We start from the raw sequence: 22,698 nt of genomic DNA, 5'->3' as shown, positions 1-22,698 counted from the left end.
CATTTGTCATAGAAAGCACACTTCCTATTTCAAAACTTACTACAAAGCTGTAGTAATCAAAAAAGTATGATTGGCATACGGACAGACTTAAAAATCAAAGGAATAGAGTCCAGTAATAAACCTACACCTACTGTCAACTGAGTTTCTCACATCAAATATAAAAATTAATTCAAAATCTTTGATCTACCAGTAAGTGTACTGGTATTTGCTCAAACTATAAAGAATAGGTATAAATCTCCACGATTTTGAGTTAGGCAGATATTTCTGAAATGACACCAAAAGAGTAAGCAACAACAACAAAAATATAGATAAATTAGACTTCATTAAAATTCACACTTTTGGGCTTCAAAGGGCACTATCTAAAAAAGTAAAAATACAAATCTCAGAAAGGAAAAAATATTTGCAAATTATATATTTGATAAGGCATAATATCTCTCTTATACAAAGAACTCTTACAACTCAACAATAAAAAAGACAACTCAATTATAAAATGGACACAGGAGTTGAATAGACATTTCTCCAAAGAAAATATACCAATGGCCAATACGCACATGAAAAGGTTCTATTGTCATTAGCCATCAGGGAAACTCAAATCTAAACCACAGTGAGATCCTACCTCACACCCATTCTGATGGCAATAACAATAATAATTTTAAAAGAAAAATAACAAGGCCCAGCCGGTGTGGCTCAGTGGTTAAGTATCGTTCCATGAACAAAGAGGTCCCAGGTTCAATTCCGAGTAAAGGCACATGCCCAGATTGCACAGCTCGATCTCCAGCAGGGGGCATGCAGGAGGTAGCCGAATGATGTCTCACTCTTGATGATGTTTCTATCTCTCTATGCCTCTCCCTTCTCTCTCTCTAAAATCAATAAAAACATTTTTTTTTTCAAAAGTAACATGTTCTAGTCAGGATTTGGAGAAATTATAACTGTCATACATTGCTGGTGGGAATGTAAAAATATAAATGCTGCAGCTCTTTAAGAAACAGTTTGACATTTCTTTAAAAAGTTAAACAAAATTACCATAAGACCCAACAGTTTTACTCCTAGAATACTCAAGAGAATTGAAAATATGTGGCCTATAAAAACCTCATACACGAATGTTCACAGCAACATTATTCATAATGGCCCAAAAGTGGAAGCAACCTAAATGTCCATTAATTTATAATGGATTCCATTTATATGAAAAGTCCCAAATAAGCAAATCCACAGACATAGAAAGTAGTTTAATGGTGGCCAAGGAGTGAGGGCTAATGGGTACCATGGGAGTAATGAAAATGTTCTGGAATTTGATAGTGGTTTTAGTTGCACAATCCTGTGCATATACTTAAAACCATTGAACTGTTCAATTAAAAATAGTGAGTTTAATGGTAAATAAATTATATCTCAATAAAATTAAAAAAAAACACAAAAGGGAGCCTTGCACAGATCAATGATGAAAATGTACCATAAATTCAGGAGTGAAGCTCAAACTCTAGCCTGGAGAATAGAGAAGAGTAGGTTAAACTGAGCCTGGGGAAGCACGAGGGGGCAAAGGTATCTCTCATACATTGTTGGTGTCCGTATAAACTGGTATATTCATTTAAGTAAGTGATTTAATAGTATTTATCAAAAAAAGGAAATACAACATCCAGCCTATGATCCAGGATTTTCATTCGTAGGAATCTAAAATCAATGTGTGGCTGGCACGGTTAGAACCCAGTGAATGTCCATCCTATGACAAAGATGGTAATCATAGGAGGAAACAATAAATTATGCAATTAACTCCTGCAGCCAATTCAGCTCTCACTTCTGCTTCTTTTTGGAAAAATAATAAGACAGTGTTTATCCCACAGGGTGGTATGACCATGGATCTCTGCTCTTTTAATCTTTACAAGCTGCATAAAATGGAAAGTTCTCCCCTAACATATGAGGTCATTTCTAGAGATATGGAGCATACTAGTATACTAACAGATGAGTTAAAGATTCTCATGTAAAATTCCACCTCTTATAAAAGAGATTCAGTAGGTTTGGGAGTAGAAGAGGGGAAGCAGCTTGAGCTTTAGCTAAATCCCATGAAGCTACAAAGAAGCCAAGAAATATCCAGAGCGATTTATGCATGAAGCCTCATGAAAATCAGCAGTGACTGTGCAGCAAATGACAACCCCAATGAGTACTGAAAGAAGTGCCTAACCGAACCTACACCTTTTTTCCCTTTTAGTCTTCCTCCAACGGGCAATTCCCTTTCAATGGGCAGTGCCATTATTTATAAACACTGTGCTTTGTTCATCCAGTAAAGAGTTCTATCAAAGCAGAAAACACCCAAGGAGAAGATCATCACACCAGCCTACTTTACCAATTAATCATACCCAAGCCTTTCAGCCTATAAAGATATATCCTAAAGTCAACTTGCCCGAGTTGCAGGAAGAGAGAAATAGCTTCTGAAATCCACCTCATAACTCGAAAGATGACAGCTAACCCTCCAGGATGCTCAATGCCTTCACTCTCCTTGGAGCTGGTCCTATGGAAGCAGGGAGTATTCATCAGGCCACCTGCCCCTAACCCCCAGATCTCAACCTCTCGCCCACCCAGCAGGTGAGATATGGTGGGGAGACAGGGATTGTGACATAAGCAAATGGCCTCAGGCTGATATATGTAAATGCCAGCCCAGGAGCTTCCTAGTAAGGACATGGCCTGAGAAGTCCTCAACACAGCCAACCTCTTGCAACCTCCAAGGGGGCAGAGGAGCCCATCCCAGGAGAGCGGACAGCAGGATTCCGGTAGAGGAGGGCAGGTGACAATACTGTAGGAGCCATGGATACGGCTATGTGTGTTTGCTCTCCCTGCTGCACGTGGCAGAGGTGCTGTCCTCACTTATGCTCCTGTCTGTGCTGCAAGTTCCTCTTCACCTCCGAGCGGAACTGCACCTGCTTCCCCTGCCCTTACAAGGACGAGCGGAACTGCCAGTGCTGCCACTGCACCTGCGCCGAGAACCCCAACTGCCACTGGTGCTGCTGCTCCTGGGCCAATGACCCCAACTGCAAGTGCTGCTGCTCGGCCAGCAGCAATGTCAAGTGCTATTACTACGAGAGCCGCTGCTGCCGCAATGTCACCATCACGTTCCGCAAGGGCCGCCTCAGGACCATCCGCATTTCGTAAGTGCTGGGCGCCCCAGGTGGGCCACGCTGGCTCAGAAAACTGGCGGGGGGTGGGGAGGGCGGCCTGCTGGCTGTGGAGTCCACAGGGCAGGCCAGTGCCCCTGCCCCAAGTTCATTTCTCTATCTGAAAGGAGGAGACCAAGACTTTTGTAAAATGAAGTGTGTCCTAAAGAGCTCTTGACCACATATAGACTTGAGTTTCAAATCCACACTCCACCATCGTGTGCCTGAGCACCATGCTCTCCTGAGCGTCACTCTCTCCCCTGAGCGTCACTCTGTCACCTGTGCAAAACAGTAACAGCTAGAATTCCGTGCTTAAGCAGCTTGCCTGACACTGCCTGTGTGACCCCCCGTAACCCTCGTCCTGTGCTCACCCTACCTCATGCCTCTAGGAAGTCTGAGGAAAGTGAGCCTCTGAGAGGGTAAGTTGCCTGGGATCATACAGCCAGCCAGATGCACTCAGGATTTGAACCCAGCGTCTGTGTATTCTTAAATTTAAAACGCACTACTGTAAAACGGAGAGAGTACATGCCATGATTCGTGGGCATGAGGATGAATGTATGTGCTTTGTAATCTGTCATGTGACATACAAATATAAATTGCTCTTCCTCGTCCTCCTCCGAACTCTTGGCATCTGCAACACTTATTGGAAAAGCAATCCCTTTCACAGGGCGCTGCTGACCCATGGCCTATAGACAGGCCCAGGCAGTTGTGTATTCCCGCCAGCCTTCTCTTTGTTCCTACCCAGAGGGCATGCCACTGAGGGTCGCAATCACTCTTTGGGGACATTAAGCCTCTGTATCAGGCATTGAATAGCTTCCTCTTGCTCCAACCAAACCAGTCTTTTTATGTCACACATGAGGGGAGTCTGGAGTGCCAGAGACAGACTTCTTAGAGGCATAAGTTCGAAGTTTGGCGCTATGACAGGATCGGAGAGGCAGGTTTGAAACCTTACAAGGTCAGAAAAGCACATCTGTGAGCAAAGGTTCAGTGAATTTGGGGGCGAATATGATCCATCTTGCATGTAAGCACTTAGTAGATGGTTAATGAACATTACTCTCTGCTTGTGGGCCTCTTACGTATGGTCCTTGCATGAATAACGAACCCAGAAATGGGGGTGCAGAAGTTCTAAGGTGTAGTGTCCACACCGCTCTCTCCTCTCAGCTGCCCCACTTTCTGTGCATCAGCCAGGAGAGGCCCTGAGCCCATTGCAACAGAGGAGGGATGACACGGGTGCTTTGGGAAGATGCCTTGGTCAGTAGCTCCCAAACTTTGCTTTGCATTGGAATCCCTAGGAATCTTTTTATAAAGTAGTGACGCCTGGCCCCCATCCCCAGACATTCTGATCTTATTGGTCTGGCCGTACCACCTGGGCATCAGAATTTTATAAGTTCCCACCCCACCCCCAATGATTCTACAATGCAGAATGGCCTGGATGGTATAAGGAGGGAAGTCAGGAGACTTCCAGGTGATACAAAGAGAACCCAGGTGCAAGAACAGGCCTGAATTTGGGAGAGGGAGAAAGCCATGCAGAGGAGCAGAGGCTGGATGTCTCAACCAGAAGGGTAAGACTGCTGGGCTAGATGATGGTGTGGGCACGAGATCCCTGCTCCTGAATGCCCAGGTCTATGCCTGAGGCTTTCAGAAGATGGTCAGAGTTGCTATTACAAGTGTCAGGAGATCAGCCCTTGGTGCACGGAGGTTTGTCTTCCATCTGGCCTCTTTCCTGGTTTCTGAACCACCGTCTCCCTGTCCCTCACCACTACTTACTGCTCAGCATCTTGCTCATCTCACCCCATTCTGGTTCATCCATCCCTCTCTGCCTTACTCATCCCTTTTTCACCTCCACCCCAGCTCCCTGGACCATTTACCACCTGTCTCTTAGCTCCTCTCTCTTTTCTCTTACCCCAACAATACCTTCTCTCCCTTCTTTCTGATTTTTAATGTTGTCTCCCTTTATGTTACATCTTGATTCTCAGAGCCACTTATCAAATTACAGAGGTCCATCCAGCTAACAGGTGTACAATGGAACTGTTCCTCCAGGTGACCCCTTCAGGACCCAGGCAGGAGGCTGGGAAGGCAGAGAGGGAACATGACTGAGAATATTGAGGCCTGCATGCCTGGAGCCCAGCATCCAAATCCTAAGGGAGGAGCTTTCCAGGTGCCTGAGTGTCCACAAGGGGCAGTCTCTGTCACCACAGGGCCACTCATTCCAGAATACTTGAATAGCAACTTTGATTGTCTGGGATTTGAGATATAGGTCCCTGGCCAAGGGAATGGGGAAGGAGATAGGGGCTTAGAGGGATGACAAGAAGGCCAAAGCAGAAGAGAACACACTCACAATGTCAGGATCAATACCCAAACATCTCTGATGTAAACAGAGAAAAGAAATAGAAACAGTCACAAATTGTGTATCTGCTGATACCTCTGTCCCCACAGTGAATTCACTTATTTTCATAAACTGCTTTTCCCCAATTTGCACTTCAATTTTACAAGTAAGCTTTTACTTTATCCAGAATTCTTATAATACATGAAATCAGCCTCAGATGTTACACAAATAAAACACACACACACACACTTTCATGGTCTTGCTCATTGCTTTTCTCTACTGTGGACATCGGCTGGCTAGTACCAGAGGGTAGTAATAGCAGTGGCCACATCTATGGAATGTTGTTTAGTCGGTACCAGCAGTTAAGCACTTACCATGGATTAGCTCATGCAGACTTTGTAAAATTCTCACAAAAGAAGCAGTATTGTGAGCCTCAATTTACAGAAGAGGAAACTGAGAATGAGAGAGGTTAAGAAACTCATCTCAAAGATGTACCTCTACTCTAGTGCATTCTATCTGCCAAGATCCTTAATTCTTACTCGCCTAGTGGTGAGACACCAGGTTTTAGACTTTGCTCAAACACTGACCTCCTGGTCTCCTGGGAAGGACACTTTCCCTATCCTCTTTGTGTTCCATCCTACACAATAATAATGATGTCAATGCCCTCCAGGCAAAACCCACCAACAACGCACCTGTAGTTGGACAACACTGGATTCATTGCCTCACGGCAACAAGTGAGAACATGCACCATGGTTAAGGGTGAGGTGTCTCAATAAGAAGACATCAAGTTATTATAGGTTCACGTTAAGTGAGGGTGCAGGGATGAATCTGCTGTTGGGTATATTAATAAATCTCGTCTAGAAGGTGGAAAGAACAGAGAAAGCCTAAGGCTGCAACTGGTGAAAAAGCAGCGGTTCCTCCCATTAACCAGGAGAGGGGGTGTTGGGTGCTTGTGTGGTTTGGATAATGTTCTTGCTCTTGTCTGAATTTAAAGATGATGGCGTGGTCTTGTGTGTGCTTTGTTTCATCAGCGTCCCAGAATGGCCTTGCCTGGGGCTGGTGTCCTGGGATATTGTTATGACCACAGAACATCGGAGTGGGCTGATATTGCCAGGCCAGTTTCCAAGGCTTTTCTCTTGCTCAAAATTCACAAGTACTTACTGAGTTCAGGGCTTCTCTCAGGTCTTGCAGGTAATCCAATTCAACTGTAACCCTCAAGAACCTCCTAGTGGGTACTAATTTTATAATGAGGAGACGGGCAGAGACAGGTTCAGTGACTTTTCGGAGGCCACCCGCTTAAACACAGTGGAGGCAGGTTTAGAACCCTGGCAGCCTGGCACCGAGCCCATGCTCCTCGCCATCCCACGGCCTGCCTCTTGGGAGCCCTCCGCCCCTTTCCAAGGCGGAGAAATGGAGCAAGCCCTGGAGCCTGCATCCTGAAGCCCTCCGTGTGTTTGCTTCTCCTTTCAGCTCCAAAACCGCCCTGCGCATCGGGAGCAGCGATACCCAGTTGGATGAGATAAGGCCTGCCACGGCGGGGAAAAGCCACCTGGTCGACCATCTCTTGTGTCCCATGTGCAACCGGCTGCGCCTGCATTCCTTCATGCTGCCCTGCAACCACAGCCTGTGCGAGAAGTGCCTGCGGCAGCTGCAGAAGCACGCAGAGGTCACTGAGAACTTCTTCATCATCGTCTGCCCGGTGTGCAGCCGCTCGCACTGCATGCCCTACAGCCACAAGATGCAGCTGCCCGAGAACTACCTGCACGGGCGCCTCACCAAGCGCTACATGCAGGAGCACGGCTACCTCAAGTGGCGCTTTGACCGCTCCACCGGGCCCATCCTCTGCCAGGTCTGCCGCAGCCGGCGCATCGCCTACAAGCGCTGCACCACCTGCCGCCTCAACCTGTGCAACGACTGCCTCAAGACCTTCCACTCGGACGCGGCCATGCAGGACCACATCTTCGTGGACACCAGCACCGACGACCAGGACGAGAAGATCTGCATCCACCACCCGTCCAGCCGCATCATCGAGTACTGCCGCAGCGACAACCAGCTGCTCTGCAACTTCTGCAAGACCTCCTTACACAATGGCCACGACACAATCAGCCTCATCGACGCCTGCTCCGAGAGGTCCGCCGCACTCTTCAGCGCCATTGCCAAGTTCAAAGCAGGTTCTGGTCCCCTTCTCTCCCCTCCAGAATGGCACTGAACTGGGCTGCGCCATTGGCTTGGTGCCCACACATGGCAACTACCACCAGCCAGTTAATCTTCCTGTGCCTTGGTTTTCCATCTATGAAACAGGGATAAATAGTAACACCTCCCTCATGGTGTGATTATGAGGATTAAATTAAAAAATTTAAAAAGGAAAAAGGAAGGAAGGAAAGAAGGAAGGGAGGGAGGGAGGGAGGGAGGGAGGGAGGAAGGAAGGAAGGAAGGAAGGAAGGAAGGAAGGAAGGAAGGAAGGAAGGAAGGAAGGAAGGGGAAGGGAAGAAAGAAAGAGGAGAAAAAAACAATCTGACACACAAGAAATCCATAAAGATTCTATAATCCTAGATCTAACCTTCGTGACCTTGGGCCCTATTTTCCCCCTTGAAAAAATTGAGAGTTTGATCCTATGGTGTCCTGAAGTTCTGTGAGCCTTTCTAAGGTGTTTTGTCACTAGGATTCAAACTTGTTCTTAAGGACTCAATTCACTTCCTGAGGAGATGCCATACATACGCATTTCAAACAGATCTCCATGGATATTCAAAAGCCTGTGATCCGAGGACACCATTTGAGAAACTCTGGGCCCTGGAGAGAAGTTGAGTGTTTGAAGCTGTGGTGTCACCCCAGCTACACACTGGCACTGCCCGGGGAGCCTTACTAGAGGACCAGCAGCAGTAGCGTGTCTCGGGAGCTGGGGAGACATCACCCCATCCCGTCTAATGGAAATCTGCATTTTTATCAGGATCCCCAGAAGATTCCCTGCATTAGTTCGAAACCTAGCTGCAAACTTCCTCCCCTGAATTCCTGAGCTCTGACTTAGGCCAATTTAGAATCTCAGCAGGTGAGGCCGAGAGCAGACTGGTTTTTACAGTTCCCCAGGTGATTCTGGTGCTCACAGAGGGCTGAGAACCACAGCTGGAGCAACGGAAAGCACAGGCTTTGGAGTTAGACAAACGTTAGGGACAGGCCCTCATTCCTCCCATTTACTTGCTGTGTGACACTGGACAGTCACTTAACCTCCCTGAACCTTCGTTTCCTCATCTATAAATGGGAACAATATCTTCCTGGTAGAAAGATATGTGTAATATATCATAATATGTGAATATGATCCATAATTTGTGTAATGCGTGGATCTGGCACATAAAAATGTTAAATTTAAAATAATAGCTACATTTAAGTATATTGCCTGAAAGAGACCTTGCCTGGACTTTTCTCTAAGACCAGCTCTTGCAAAGCTGTCACATTTGTAAGGGGGAGGGGTGCTTCTGGCCTCCTCCTTCCTCCTCTCCTGGCGCTGCCTCTTTCCCCTCCTCTATAAAATGTTTATCCTGCCTCTCGGGACTTTGCTCTACTTAAGCTTAACTAATCCCTAATAAAGCAAGAAGTGTCCTATCCAAGTATCGTTGACAGTGAGTAACTATTGAATAGTTAAATAAATTAGTGCATAACGTGGAATTTCAGTTGCCATAAGTCACAGGAGGGCTTGCATTTGGGGAGGGCAGGGGGCATTCCTCAGCACCCTGCAAGCACACCCTGATAGTTTCCTGTTTAGCCCCCATCTGCTGCACCACCTCATTCTTTCCGGTCCAGTGTGAGGCAGGAGGTGGGCAAAGAAAATGGGGACTTCAGGCCAGAGAGTAACAGTGCTGATATCCTCCCCCCGCGTGCGCACACACACACACACACACACACACACACACACACAAATGTTAGAATATGGGACAAAATGGCTTTCACTCAACAAATACCTTTCAAGCACCTCTACGCATCCTGGTCATTGTAGTAACCAAGACAGCCGTGGGCCCTGTCCTCATGGCCTGACAGAACTCCAGGGTTTCTCTTACTCAATGCATATCTTTGTGACAATGACTACCACCCACGAAGGTCCAGCTTACTATGGGCCCATGACTATGTTAAGAACCAAATGCAAAAAAGACTTATCACCCCACTCCTGAGTACAATTTGGTGAGGATTGCAGCTCATCGACTCACTGCAGAGGTGGCCCTTTAAGGGAAGGGGCTTACTTTGGAATAGGCCACGTGTCTTATAGTTGCTACCTAGAGCCTAAGTCCCTGTGAAGCTAGCAAAGGTGCCCATTTCACAGGTAGAGACATGCTACGTGCTCTCCTGGCCTGTAGTATCATTGGATTTATGAGTGCCCTGCACATCCATGTCCTCTTATATGCATATCTGTACGCCTAATGCCTAGGAAGGCATGTGCCATGGACCGGGTGTCCAGTCAGTGTTTGTTGAATGACTAAGTGAACTTAAAATCCAAATACCATGTACAAGGATGCATGATGAACTGCGTTCTCCTTAAAGTGTAACAGCAGACCCTTTATGGAAAGGAAGTGGGGGAAAGGCAAGAGAGGGAGCCCAGCTGAATCCGAGAGAGCAGAGTCCCCCAGCAGAGGAAAAGGGCGTGTGAACCAGCAGCCCTGTCCAGTTGTCTAGGGTTGCGTTTTTGGTGAATGAGGCAGGGCATGATTTAGAAGTAGTCACCAGAAATGTAGTCCTTTCTCTTACCCCTGCACAAGCTTAGCCTTTACACAGGGAACACCAGTCACTTCGTGATGTCACATCTTCTCAAGTCCAATATGCTGACAAGTGAAGCCTGGTGAAAATTAGTAGCAAGGGTGGCCTTGAACTTCCAACTGCAGACTCAAGGCCACAGGGATTACTGCTATAACATAGAAGGGTGACTGTTATATCTGAGGGAAGTACAAGAGAAGGAGGAAGAGAGGAGTATACTGAGAGAGGCCAAGAGCATTTTATAAATCATTTTATGAAATGCGTTCTGGTGTGTTTCAGCCCAGCTATATGTGCCTTCCCTGCCTTCCCCACCCACTTCCTTGTAGTCCAGGGTAATTTGCTCCAGTTTACTACAGGCTTTGACATCTGGGCAGATGAAAACACTAACTGAAGTAACTAACTTGGTTGTTTTGCAGTCCGATATGAAATTGATAATGACCTTATGGAATTCAACATTTTAAAAGGCAGCTTTAAAGCTGACAAGGAGGCGAAGCGAAAAGAGATCAGAAATGGATTTCTCAAGCTACGCAGCATCCTACAGGAAAAGGAGAAACTGATCATGGAGCAGGTAGAGAATCTGGAGGTGTCCAGGCAGAAGGAGATTGAAAAATACGTGTACGTCACATCCATGAAAGTGAATGAAATGGACGGCCTGATCGCCTACTCCAAGGAAGCTCTCAAGGAGACAGGCCAAGTGGCGTTCCTGCAGTCCGCCAAGATCCTGGTGGAGCAGATCGAGGATGGCATCCAGAGCACCTACAGGCCCGACCCACAGCTCCGGCTACACTCCTTGCACTGCCTGCCCTTGGACTTTGCTGAGCTCTCCAGTGCCATCCATGAGCTCTTCCCCATGGGACCCAAGAAGGTATGCTCCTCAGGGGATTCCCTGCCCTCCCCCTATCCCACACACTCAGAAATGATGATTGCCAGGAAGGTCACTTTCAGCACCCACAGCTTGGGCAACCAGCAGATATACCAGCGAAGCTCCTCCTTATTGTCCTTCAAAACCACCGGGGGAGAGAAGGTCAAAGTGGGTCTGGAGGCCTATGGGCGAGCGCAGTCCACTGCACCTACCAAAACCACAGATGGCCTCTACACCTACTGGAGTGCAGGGGCAGAAAACCAGTCTCTGCAGAACAGCGGCAGCTTCCACAACTGGTACTCGTTCAACGACTGCGCTGTGAAAACCCCAGGCCCAATTGTTATCTACCAGACTCTGGTGTATCCAAGAGCTGCCAAGGTGAGAAAAAAGCTCTGGGCTCTGTGGGGAAGGTGAGAGGGTGTGGGGTGTGGAATGGACATGGGTAGTCATTACTGCTTTGACCTCTGGGATCTGGTCACTCAAATCGGTGCCTCTGGACTCTTTGTGGTCAGCCATTCAAGAGGAACACATTTCTGAAATCTAAGCAGCCCAAGACTGGCTTAAAGCAAACAATGTAATTAACTCATAGTGAGAAATTTACCTGAAAGCCCAAATCCCACTTCAATGGCAGCTTCTCTATTGAAAGAGAACCCATGGCCAGAAGCAAAATAATTTGAACAGACTGCTTGGAAAGTGTAATATTTCCTAGAGGAAGGCCTGTAATCGTAGAGAGAGCCAGAAATTTGGGATTAGAACTGCAGGTTCCATTACCTATCAGCTATAATTCCTCTAAACTGCTACCATTCCTAAAGAAAATACCCAGACTCAGCATGATTTGGAAAGATTAGAGGATAATCCCCACTGGCATTCCAATTCTTATCTTGTAAGATTAACTTTTTGTGGGGAGTAGAGGGGTGGATCTCTCACAGACTCTGCAACAGCCATCATCTGGCTTCAGGGTCATGACCTCTACTTGATTCTCTTGGCCTTAGACAAATAGCCTTTTCTTGTTAAACTAGAGGCCCAGTGCATGAAAATTCATGCACTGGAGGAAGGGTCCCTCAGCCTGGCCTTCCCCCTCTCACAGTCCGGGAGCCCTCAGGGGCAGGAGGTGACCCAGTGATCAGGGGAAGATGACGCCCCCATCACACCTCCGCTTCTGCCACGGCCGGCAGCGCAAGCCTCGGCCCACCCTGCTTACCTGAGCCTTGGGCGGCCCTGGGTGGCTATGGGGCTGAGGGGACTCGGGGACTCCAGAGACAGGTGCGTGGCAGGAAGGGACTGGGCACCGCCATCTTGTGGCTGTGGACACTGCCATCTTTGAAGGCATGGCAGTCAATTAGCATATTCCCTCCTTAATGGCTGTGGGCGCCACCATATTTTAGGGTGTGGCAGTCAATTAGCATATTCCCTCCTTATTGGCTGTGGGCGCCGCCATCTTTACAACAGCGTGAGGGTCAGTTAGCATATTCCCTCTTTATTAGATAGGATTCCTTTCAAATCCAGCTGAACCTAAATTGAACTGTTTGTAGAATACTCTGTTAAAGTTCAGGGAAGAAAAAAAGATTAATATGAAACTAGATATTCTATAAGAGCATATCTTCTCTCATCTTAGGATTCCCTACAAGGACATCTCCAAGGCCAGCCCATGGCCTGCTTCCCTGTAGCAGAGCTCATCCTTTGCCCCCATAATCTGAGAATACTTCCAAATGTGTTTAGCATCCTTGAAGTCTAAACTAGGAGTGCTCAAATATAAATGTGCACTTGGGTGTCTTGTTAAAATGCAGGTTCTGTTTTGGTGGGTCTCAGTGGGGCCTAAGATTCCTCATTTCTAATGAACATCTAAATGTTGCCATTGCTGCCAATCTGCAGGCCATACTTTGTATAAGGGCCTTAAAACAATAAAATGAAAGCCAGATACAAGCCATGCTATCCTTTTCCTCTCCCCTGAGACATCATAATCTATGTTTTGGAGTCTATAATTGATACTAAGCATGATCTTATGCTGCAACATGGAACATACCCTCCCATAAGCCATCAGACAAAGCCAAGTGTTTCTGCCCTTCACATAAGAGATACAAGTGAGCAGCTAAACCTACATTTCCAAATGGTACTAGATCAGCAAGGCCTGCAGTGTATGTGACATTAGGTCTCATCCCCACACAATTCAGACCTCTTGGGAGGTTGGCAGGATCTTGCCCCAGAGGGAAAGGACTGGTGATGTCTGCTCTCTGCTTGGGCTTGGAGAACAGTCAGTCACTCCATGCCACCTATTAGTGGTCCCTGAATGAGCTCAAGAAAGGAGCCTAACCTGGCCAATGTAGTTCAGTTGGTTGAATGTTGTCCCATGCACTGATAGGTCACCAGCTCAATTCCCAGTCAGGTCGCATGCCCAGGTGTGGGCTTGATGCCCAGTAGGGCATGTGCAGGAGACAACTTATGAATGGTTCTCTCTCATCGATGTTTCTATCTCTCCCTTTCTCCCTCTCTAAATATATACATGCATGCGCGTGCGCACACACACACACATTATATAATAAAAGGGTAATATGCAAATTGATGGAATGTCGGAACGACTGGTCACTATGATGCACACTGACCACCAGGGGGCAGAGCTCAACGCAGGAGCTACCCTTAGCCCTCAGGCCCTGATTGCCCGATTGAAGCCTGCCAGCCAACCTCTCAGTCCCTTCCCCAGGCCGGCAGGCTCCGATTGCCCGATTGCAAACAGGGAACCAGGGGTGGGTGGTGGCAGGGGGCAGGGCCAGCTGCCGGAAGCCAGGGAAAATGGCCCTGTTTGCAGGCCAGGCCTAGGGACCGTACCCATGCATGAATTTCGTGTGCTGGGCCTCTAGTATATACACTCCTGCCTGCCTGCCTGATATATATATACTAGAGGCCTGGTGCATGAAATTTGTGCATGGGGGGTGGATCCCTCAGCCCAACCTGCACCCTCTCATAATCTGGGACCCCTCAGGGGATGTTTGACTGCTGGTATAAGTACATATTGACAAGTTATATATCCCTGCAGGATCGGGCCTAAACCGGCAGTTGGACATCCCTCTCGCAACCCAGGACCACTACCTCCTAACTGCTCACCTGCCTACCTGCCTGATTGCCCCTAACCACTCTGCCTGCCTGCTTGATTGCCCCTAACCTCTCACCTGCCTGCCTGATCACCCCTAACCACCTTTGCCTGTCTGCCTCATCGCCCTTAACCACTCGCCTGCCTGCCTGATTGTCCCTAACCACTATGCCTGTCTGCCTCATCGCCCCTAACCACTCACCTCCCTGCCTGATTGCCCCTAACTGCTCACCTGCCTACCTGGTCGTCCCCAACCACCTCTGCCTCGGCCCTGCCACCACGGCTTTATCTGGAAAGATGTCCAGAATGATGTCCAGAAGGTCGTTCGGCTGTCCGGTCTAATTAGCATATTATGCTTTTATTATTACAGATATATTTTTAATTCTAAAGTTTAAAAAAAAAAAAAAAAAGAAAAGAAAGGAGCCTACACAGGAAAACCTAGTCAAGTCATAAGCTGTCAAGAGAGTAGTATATAATGGAAAAATATCCTTGATCCCTATGGAATGGCATTCACACAGAAATCATAGTGCTCAGTAATGCAGAAGATGAAATCTCTCAAATGATGGTTGACTAACAGTCCATTTAGGCTTTTGGCATAGAAAGTATTCTTGAAATTCTTGAAAGTATTCTTGAGTTACAACTTGTCAATATGTACCTTAAAAATCCTATGGAGTTTTATAAAACTCAATTTTACTTCTAGAAATTCCTCCCAAGGAAATGATTAAAAATTCAGATCAAGATTTATGCCCAAATGTGTTTATTGCACCATTATTTATTAAAGGATAAAATTAGAAACAACCTAAATGTTCAACATAGAAGGTCTAAATCATTTGTGGGGCAGTTATTAAAATGGTGCTTTACTAAATTTTTAATGTAGCAAGGAAATATATAATAAGTGATATAAAGCAGGAATCAAAGCAATATAAGCCAAATTATATGTATTTCTGTGTTTGTATATATTCCAAAATTGGAGAGAAATACTAATTAATTATTAATTGAATTGTGAGATTATATGTAATATTTATTTTCTTCCCTTATAACTTTTCTGTATTTTCTAAGTATTTCACAGTGAGTACATTTATCTTGATAAGCATAAAAATAACTTTCATTAAGTTTTAATAGCTAGTATGAAAAAAAACACCTCATAGACACAGACGATAGTATGGTGATTACCAGAGAGAAAGGGGGTAGGAGGGAGATAGAAAATGAATGGTGATGGAAGGAAACTTCATTTTGGCATCTTTCTGTTCTTGAAACACAATATAATATACAGATGATGTGTTATAGAATTGTACACCTGAGATCTGTATAATTTTATTAATCAATGTCACCCCAATAAATTTAATAAAAGTTTATACATGAATAAATAAAAAAAGAAGAGACTCCGGAGAACTCTCTTACCCCCTCTGCCATGAGAGGACACAGAAAGAGAAAGGATGTCTATGACCCTGGAACTAGGTCCTCACCAGACACTGAATCTGTAGGTGCCTTGATCTTGGACTTTTAGCCTCCAGATCTGTGAGAAATAAATGTCTATGTTTGTTTTTTATTTTTTAAGAGTAATTATAAATTAATTTTATAAATATTATAACATTTATTAAAATGTAAATAAAGCATGCAATATCTATTTAAAAATATAATTATTATAAAATATTTATATGCCAGGTACAATCTGCTAATTGACACTTGTTAATATATCTCTTCCCAAGGGTTAATATTTTATGCTTTGAGTATGAACATATATCCTGCATTGCTTAAAGAAGTCAGTTCACCTCTGTGGGACTCTGTGTATTTTTGGTATATAAAGTAGAGGGTTGGAATATATACACTTTTCATCTTCTAGGATTCTGTGCTTCCTTTGGAATTTGCTAAAAGTAATGTTTCTGAGCCTAAACTGTAAAATGGGATAATAAAATCTCCCTTCCAGAGGGTTGTGAGGATGAAGTGAGTTAAGAATGCCTGACACAATCTGATGCATGATGGGTGTGTAATAAATGGTAGTTACTAGTACTCTGATTAGTGGTGTTAGGAGGACTACGGTCACCTTCATGATGACTGACAGGAACAGAGCTCAGAAGAATATCTTTCTGTTCTTGAAACACATCACAAGCTTCAGTCAGGCCTCATAACACAGCCGTTCAATACTGTTGCACAAAAGTCTAATTCAAAGTCAGCAGCTAGAGGAGGTGGGGTCAGCTTAAACTCCCCCCACAGATAGTCAATGACACAAATCTTTATGGGAAAGAAAGCTGAAAGATGTGTGCTAGGACCACACCCACATGTTCATTTCTTCATAGGTTTACTGGACATGCCCAACAGAAGACGTGGACTCTTTTGAGATGGAATTCTATGAAGTCATTTGTTCCCCTCCAAACAATGTGCGGACAGAGCTCTGTGGACAAATTCGGGACATAACGCAGCAGAGTCTGGAGCTGCACAACCTGACCCCCAACACCGAGTATCTGTTTAAAGTCAGAGCCATCAATGATAGTGGTCCTGGGCAATGGAGTGACGTCTGCAAGGTACTGTGCACATTCATTTCAGACAGATTTTCATTGTAAGCTCTGGATGCAGGTCTGTTAGGATGATCATGGTACCACAGGACCCACCCTGTATGTGACTGCCCCCTCTAATCCCAGAAAACTTATTAACTCGGGGCCTCAACCGACTTTGCAAATGTGGCCTAAGAATCAGTTTGATTGAGAAAAAAAAAATTTTGTGCTAGGCATTGTGTTAGGTTGTAGAGATTCAGAGGAAAATAAGACATAATCCTTGCCTTCAGAGTCTAGTAAACAAAGAGTCGTGGTGTGAGAGGGACAAAAAAAATGTTACCTGTTAGTCCTGGTGGTGACTGAAAGTAAGGATTAGGTGTCAAATTTAACAAATACAAATACAGGATGCCCAATTAAAGTTGAAACTCAGGCAAACGACAAATATTTTTAGTATCTGTGTATTCAGAGATAGATATGCTAAAAAAATTCACTTGCTGCTTAGCTGCAAGTCAAGGAAAGCCACTGAAAGAATGGACTCCCCAGAACAAGGTGCCAGGGGATCCCTGCACTCTTTGTGATGCAAGGCTGGTTCTTCCATAGAGCCCCAGGGACATGCATTCCTGAGTATAATTTTATGGATATTCAGAGGAGGAAAGGAAGACAAATACCAAGACTGTGCAGAGCTATCTTACAGTACAACAGCGACAGTATTCTTTGCAGTTTGAGTAGATTATGTTTTCACCGGGAATTTTTCAGAAAGAAAGAGATTAAGTCCATCCATTTCAGCTTTTGATAAGGGAAATTTATATAGATAAATAGAACAAACTGATGTTTGCCGGTGGGGAGGCGAGGCGAGTTGGAGGACTGCATGAAAAGGGGGAAGGGATTGAGAAGTACCAATTGTTAGTTACAAAATAGTCACGGGGGGGGGGGGGGGGGGGGGCGGGCGGGGTCAAATACAGCCTAGGGAATACAGTCAGTAACACTGTAAAAACTATGCATGGTGCCAGGGGGGTACCTGAATTCTCAGGGGGATCACTTTGTAAATTATATAATTGTCTAACCACTCTACTGTACACATGGAACTAATATAATATTGAATGTCAACTGTAATTGAAAAATAACATTTTTAAAAAGGGAAATTTATAGTACAAAGAGAGGGGAGTCTCATGAGACCACTTCCAGCCAGGGCATGCATATGATACCCAAGGGAACTAGAAGGTCATTGTTTCTCTCAGTCTCAATCTCTCTCTCTGACTGGTGACATTCTCTTTCTTTTTAGTTCATTGTTTGCAGAAGAGAATCTGATGGGTTGCTACCTCTAGTGATAAAGGGAAGCAGGAGGTAGAGCGGGGACAGGAGTCTACCAGTAGCAGGCCTCCTGGGGGGGGAGGGGGAGGGCGGGGCGAGTTCTCTCTACTCCTTCCTGATAGCCAGCTCCTGGGGTCATGCTCTGTTTCTGGAGCCCAAGACCCCCATGGGCTCCCTCCTTCTCCCCAAGAGGTCAGACACTCACATGGGAAGGAAGTGGGAAGGAAAGGCTGTTCCTCCTGCCACACCCCAGCCAGTCACTGTGTCAGTCAGTTGCCCCAGAGCCCTTCTTGTTGCTATTCTTCCCTCCAGAGCCTGGAACACCCATAGCTGCTACCACAGTTTTGCAGCATGTCCTTCGACCATGATTTTTCTTTCAATCTAATGTCATCTGCCTTCTCATTTAACAAAAAATTTCCTCAAAAATGTCTTGCCCATGAAGAGCACTCAGTGCTGTTACTAATTTTTTTCAGTGTTATCCTCTGACATTTTTATTTTTTAAACATATTTCTGTTGATTTTCAAGAGAGAGGAAGGGAGAGGAGGGCGAGGGAGAGAAACATCAATAAGAGAGAAACATCTACCAACTGCCTCTTGCATACCCCCTACTGGGGATCAAACCTGCAATCCGTGCATGTGCCCTGACTGGGAATCGAACCAGGGACATGGGACAAAGCTCAACCAACTGAGTCACACCAGCCAGGGCTGCTCTGTCAGTTTTAGATGCTAGGGACAGAGATGGGGCTGGAAGACTGAAGTATGTTGGCTTTAAGTAGATGTTTTGTCATCCCCCTTTAACTCCTTGGGAATAGAAGTCATGTCTGATTCATCTTTCTTTCCCCCACAATGCTTACCACAGCACTGTGCACATAGCAGGCTCTTAATGGTTATTGAGTGAATACATGAGTGAAATGTGAGCAAACAAATGGACATACGAATGAATGTCTAAATTAAAGGGTGAAGGAATAAATGGATAGACAAAATTAATAATTACAAAGTAGCAAAAGCTGCCTGAAAGCTCCTAAGTGTCTTATACAATCAGTCAAGAATAACGCTCCCCCCTGAAATGGTGTTTATGTGATTAATCTGCACTCCGTGTCTGGGAAGAAAACTCATTGCAATCCTTTTGCTTTTTAACACAATTTCTAAATGAGCAGAGCACTAATTAATGAGGTTTTCTGGAGGCTTCATTTTTACCAGAGTCACAGAGCTACAATATAGATTTTTCCTTCAGAAGTAATTCTTCCTCCCCCTCTGTGATTGTATTAGCATTCCAGGGGAACACTGGCTTCCTTAACATTTGTCATGATTTGCATAAGTAAAGGCTTCAATGGCGAATGAAAATAAGATGGTGTGTTTGAATGACATTTATAAAGCTTCATAAAAGTAATGACTTCAGCTCTTTCCTATAAAATCGAAATATTTTTCCTTTGGCATCAGTTCAGTGCAGGTATTCCTGAAAGGTTTCATTTAAAATGATGTAATGAGGCAGCAGAATCATTGCTTCTCTGAAATGCAATATTTCTATCCGATGTACTTTTGTAAAGGAAGTGAAATAGCACCTTTTGTATTTGATTTTCATAGTCTGGGGCTTGTTGATTTTTTTAAAGGGATTTTATTTGAAGGATGGCACGTGAAGCATGAAAATTAACTTCAACACTTTTTAAAGGTGCCATTTATTGAAGGCAAAGCTGTGTCAGATGCTGTCTATTCGTGATCACTGATCGTCTCAACTACTTGGCAGGTGGGGAGTTACAGCCTCCATTTTACAGATAAAGAAACCGAGGCTCACAGAGACGGAGTGTCTGGCCTCAGGTAACTCAAAGGAATTGAGTGGGAAGCTAGGTCTCCTCCAAGGCAGTAGCGTGTTGCCCCCATGAACCATAATCAGCTGCAGGGCAGGCTCCGCCCTGGGGACCTGGCACCTCATTCTGGGAGAATGTCATCCAAGCCAACAGCAATGAGAGCCAGACTTTTATTTCTCTGAGAGCGAGAACAAGCATTGGAAAGAACATTGGACTTGGGCTGATGTACCTGGGCCCAAGCCCCAATGCTGCCAGGCTGCAAGTGCTGCGAGGCCAGGCCCCATGTTGGCCTGACTCGCCCCCCTGGGCCCACAGTCCCAGCTCTGAGCCTCTAACATCCAAGACCCTGACTGATATTTTTGAAGGAATGGAGAAATTATTTTGTAGGCAAGTCTTCTACCCTTTGGCCTCAGTTTCTCCCCCTGCTCTTCCTCTCATCCTCAATGTCCCTGCTGACCACCATGCCCATTTCTGGAATTGGTCTCCTTACTCTGCCTGTCTCCCTCTGACTTCAAATCACAGCCAACTTCCAAGAAGTCTCCCCATGACAAAGGTAACTTTCCATCTATACACTGGTTTCCTGTTGCTGCTGAAACAAATTAGTGGCTAAAACAACATAAATGCATTTATTATCTGACAGTCTGGAGATCAGAAATCCAAAATGGGCCTTTTGGGGTAAAATCAAGGTGTCATCAGGGCTGTATTCCTTCTGGAGGCTCTAAGAGAAAATTCATTCTCTTGCCTTTTCCAGCTTTTAGCAATCTCCCACATTCCTTGGTTCAGGGGCCCTTCCTCCATTTTCAAAGACAGCACCGTTAGGCTGAGTCCTTCTCACCCTGCCATCTCTCTGGTTGTCGTTTGCCTTAGACCCACCTGATGATCCAGAATAATCTCCCTATCTAAAGGCCAGCTGACTACCAACTTAATTCCCCTTTGCCATGTAACATAGCATAGTCACATGTTCCCGGGATTGGGACATGGACATCTTTAGGGGAGTTATTCTGCCTACCACAATCTGTAAATCAGATGACCCAAGTTACATCAGATTTGGAGGTAAAAATTCAGACCCAACAATAGTCACAAACTGGCACTGTTCTGGGTCTTTCTTCAGGAAATGCGCCACCCCACCCCCACCCATCCTCTCAAATTCCTTCTCTGTCTGTACTGGAGTTCCCCCACCCCCACCCTGTGTCTGACTTGAGCACAAGTGGTCTTGCTGGCACCCTGAGTCTCTGCAGGGCTGCTCCCTCCCTGCTCGCTGCCTTCAGGATGGAACCCAGCCATAGATCAGGGTCTCCTGGCCTTCCTGGGCATCTTACCTGGCTTTCATAAAATTCTAGTTCTGGTTTATCCTCTGTCCCTACTGCAGGGGCTGTGGAGGACCCAGAGGGCTGGTCTGGGCTCACAGCCCCAACACTGTCATCAGCTCCCATTCACACGAGGTGCCTTAAAGAACGTGTAACCTAGTCTGTAAAATTCCAATCCCACCACAAATTAGTTGTGGGACTTTAGAAAAGCTACCCAATCCTTCTGAGCCTCAGTTTCTTCATCTATAAAATGGAGTCAGTGGCACCTGCCTCATGTGATTGTCATAAGTTGTTAATGAAATGATGTGCGTAGCACCTGGCGCACAGCAGGGGCCCAGCCCCGAGGAGCTGTGGTTTCCCGGTGGCTGACACCATGGCTCTCGGCTTCTGCTTGCAGGTGCAGACACCTGATGGGCATGGGAAGAACCGAGCTAAGTGGGGCCTACTGAAGAATATCCAGTCTGCCCTCCAGAAGCGCTTCTGAGCCCCCCACGGAGCAGGCAGCAACGTCAGAGACACACCACAAAATAGACATATAGACACACACATACGTATATGTATTTTCTCACCACATTCTTCAATGAGGCTGCAAATGATGTTCCAGAACCAGAGCTGTTTCAGGAGGAGTCTTCTAAGAACTAAGAAAAGGAAATGCCGGATGCCATGACTCACTGTTTGTTCATTATTACGACACAAAGATACAAAACAGTCAGTAAGTCTCCATGTCGCCATGAGCTCAGGTATGGCCATAAATTCAGAATTCTGTGGTGTTTTGTCCACAGCACCGCCGGGCTGCCGGTGGTGAAAAGGGCGCTCTGTGAGTCAGGCCCTGGGTGTGCATTCCAATGCTAGTCTAACCAGCTTTCAGTGTTTGGACAAGTCACTGATGGGCAGGGAGCTCATTACCTCACCAGGCAGTCTATTTCAATATTAAGCAGCCACATTGTTAGAATGTTTTTCCAAATTATTGGGCCTGAACTTGCCTTTCCATAACTTTAATCCCACAGCCTGAGGTCTGCCTCTGAGTCACAAAGACTGAGAACTCCCCCGCTTCTCCCGCTCTGCTCCTCTGGGTCCCAGAGCGGAGGAGGAGCAGGCTCCCCTGTGCTAGGCCGAGGCTCCGCTGTGGGTTTTTGAAGCAAGGCACCGAAAGCACGGCAGAGTCACGCATCAGCTGCAGTCTCGCTGAGCTTGTCCTGACCCTTCAGACAATAGGAGGCCCCAGCGCTTCTTTTTTTTAAAAAAGTACATTTTATTGATTTTACAGCGAGAAAGGGAGAGGGATAGAGTTAGAAACAGTGATGAGAGAGAAACTTCTATCAAATGCCTCCTGCACTCCCCCTACTGGGGATCGAGCCCACAACCAAGGTACATGCCCTTGACAAGAATCGACCCTGGGACCCTTCAGTCCACGGGCTGATGCTCTATCCACTGAGCCAAACCAATTAGGGAGCCCCCAGTGTTTCTTGCCTGACAAGGCCCCATCTGCCTGGAATGACCCTCTTTCTAGAGCACACCCCATTTCTGATCTTCTTCAACCACTTCTTCTAGGCTGATTCTCCAAGTGGGGGGTGACATGTCCCTCCTCCCCACCCCTTCCCCCAAAGAGACAGGTTTCAGGTATTCCTGCCTAT

The 22,698-nt window shown here is 45.9% G+C and overlaps 1 protein-coding gene across 1 annotated transcript; it reads left to right on the top strand.

Moving 5' to 3' along the window:
• Window positions 1-2,793: 2,793 nt before the first annotated feature.
• TRIM42 (tripartite motif containing 42) lies at window positions 2,794-21,548 on the top strand (the record flags this gene model as incomplete). The annotated part of the gene is made up of 5 exons (XM_080672256.1): window positions 2,794-3,134; window positions 6,937-7,637; window positions 10,620-11,443; window positions 16,448-16,672; window positions 21,462-21,548. 5 exons carry the CDS (start codon window positions 2,794-2,796, stop codon window positions 21,546-21,548), a joined length of 2,178 nt encoding a protein of 725 aa, XP_080528382.1.
• Window positions 21,549-22,698: the final 1,150 nt, after the last annotated feature.

Source organism: Plecotus auritus (assembly GCF_963455305.1).
Source record: "Plecotus auritus genome assembly, chromosome: 6".
Taxonomy (NCBI): Eukaryota; Metazoa; Chordata; class Mammalia; order Chiroptera; family Vespertilionidae; genus Plecotus; species Plecotus auritus.
The sequence above is the reverse complement of the archived record's forward strand: the minus strand, read 5'-3'. Positions and strand labels throughout refer to the sequence as shown.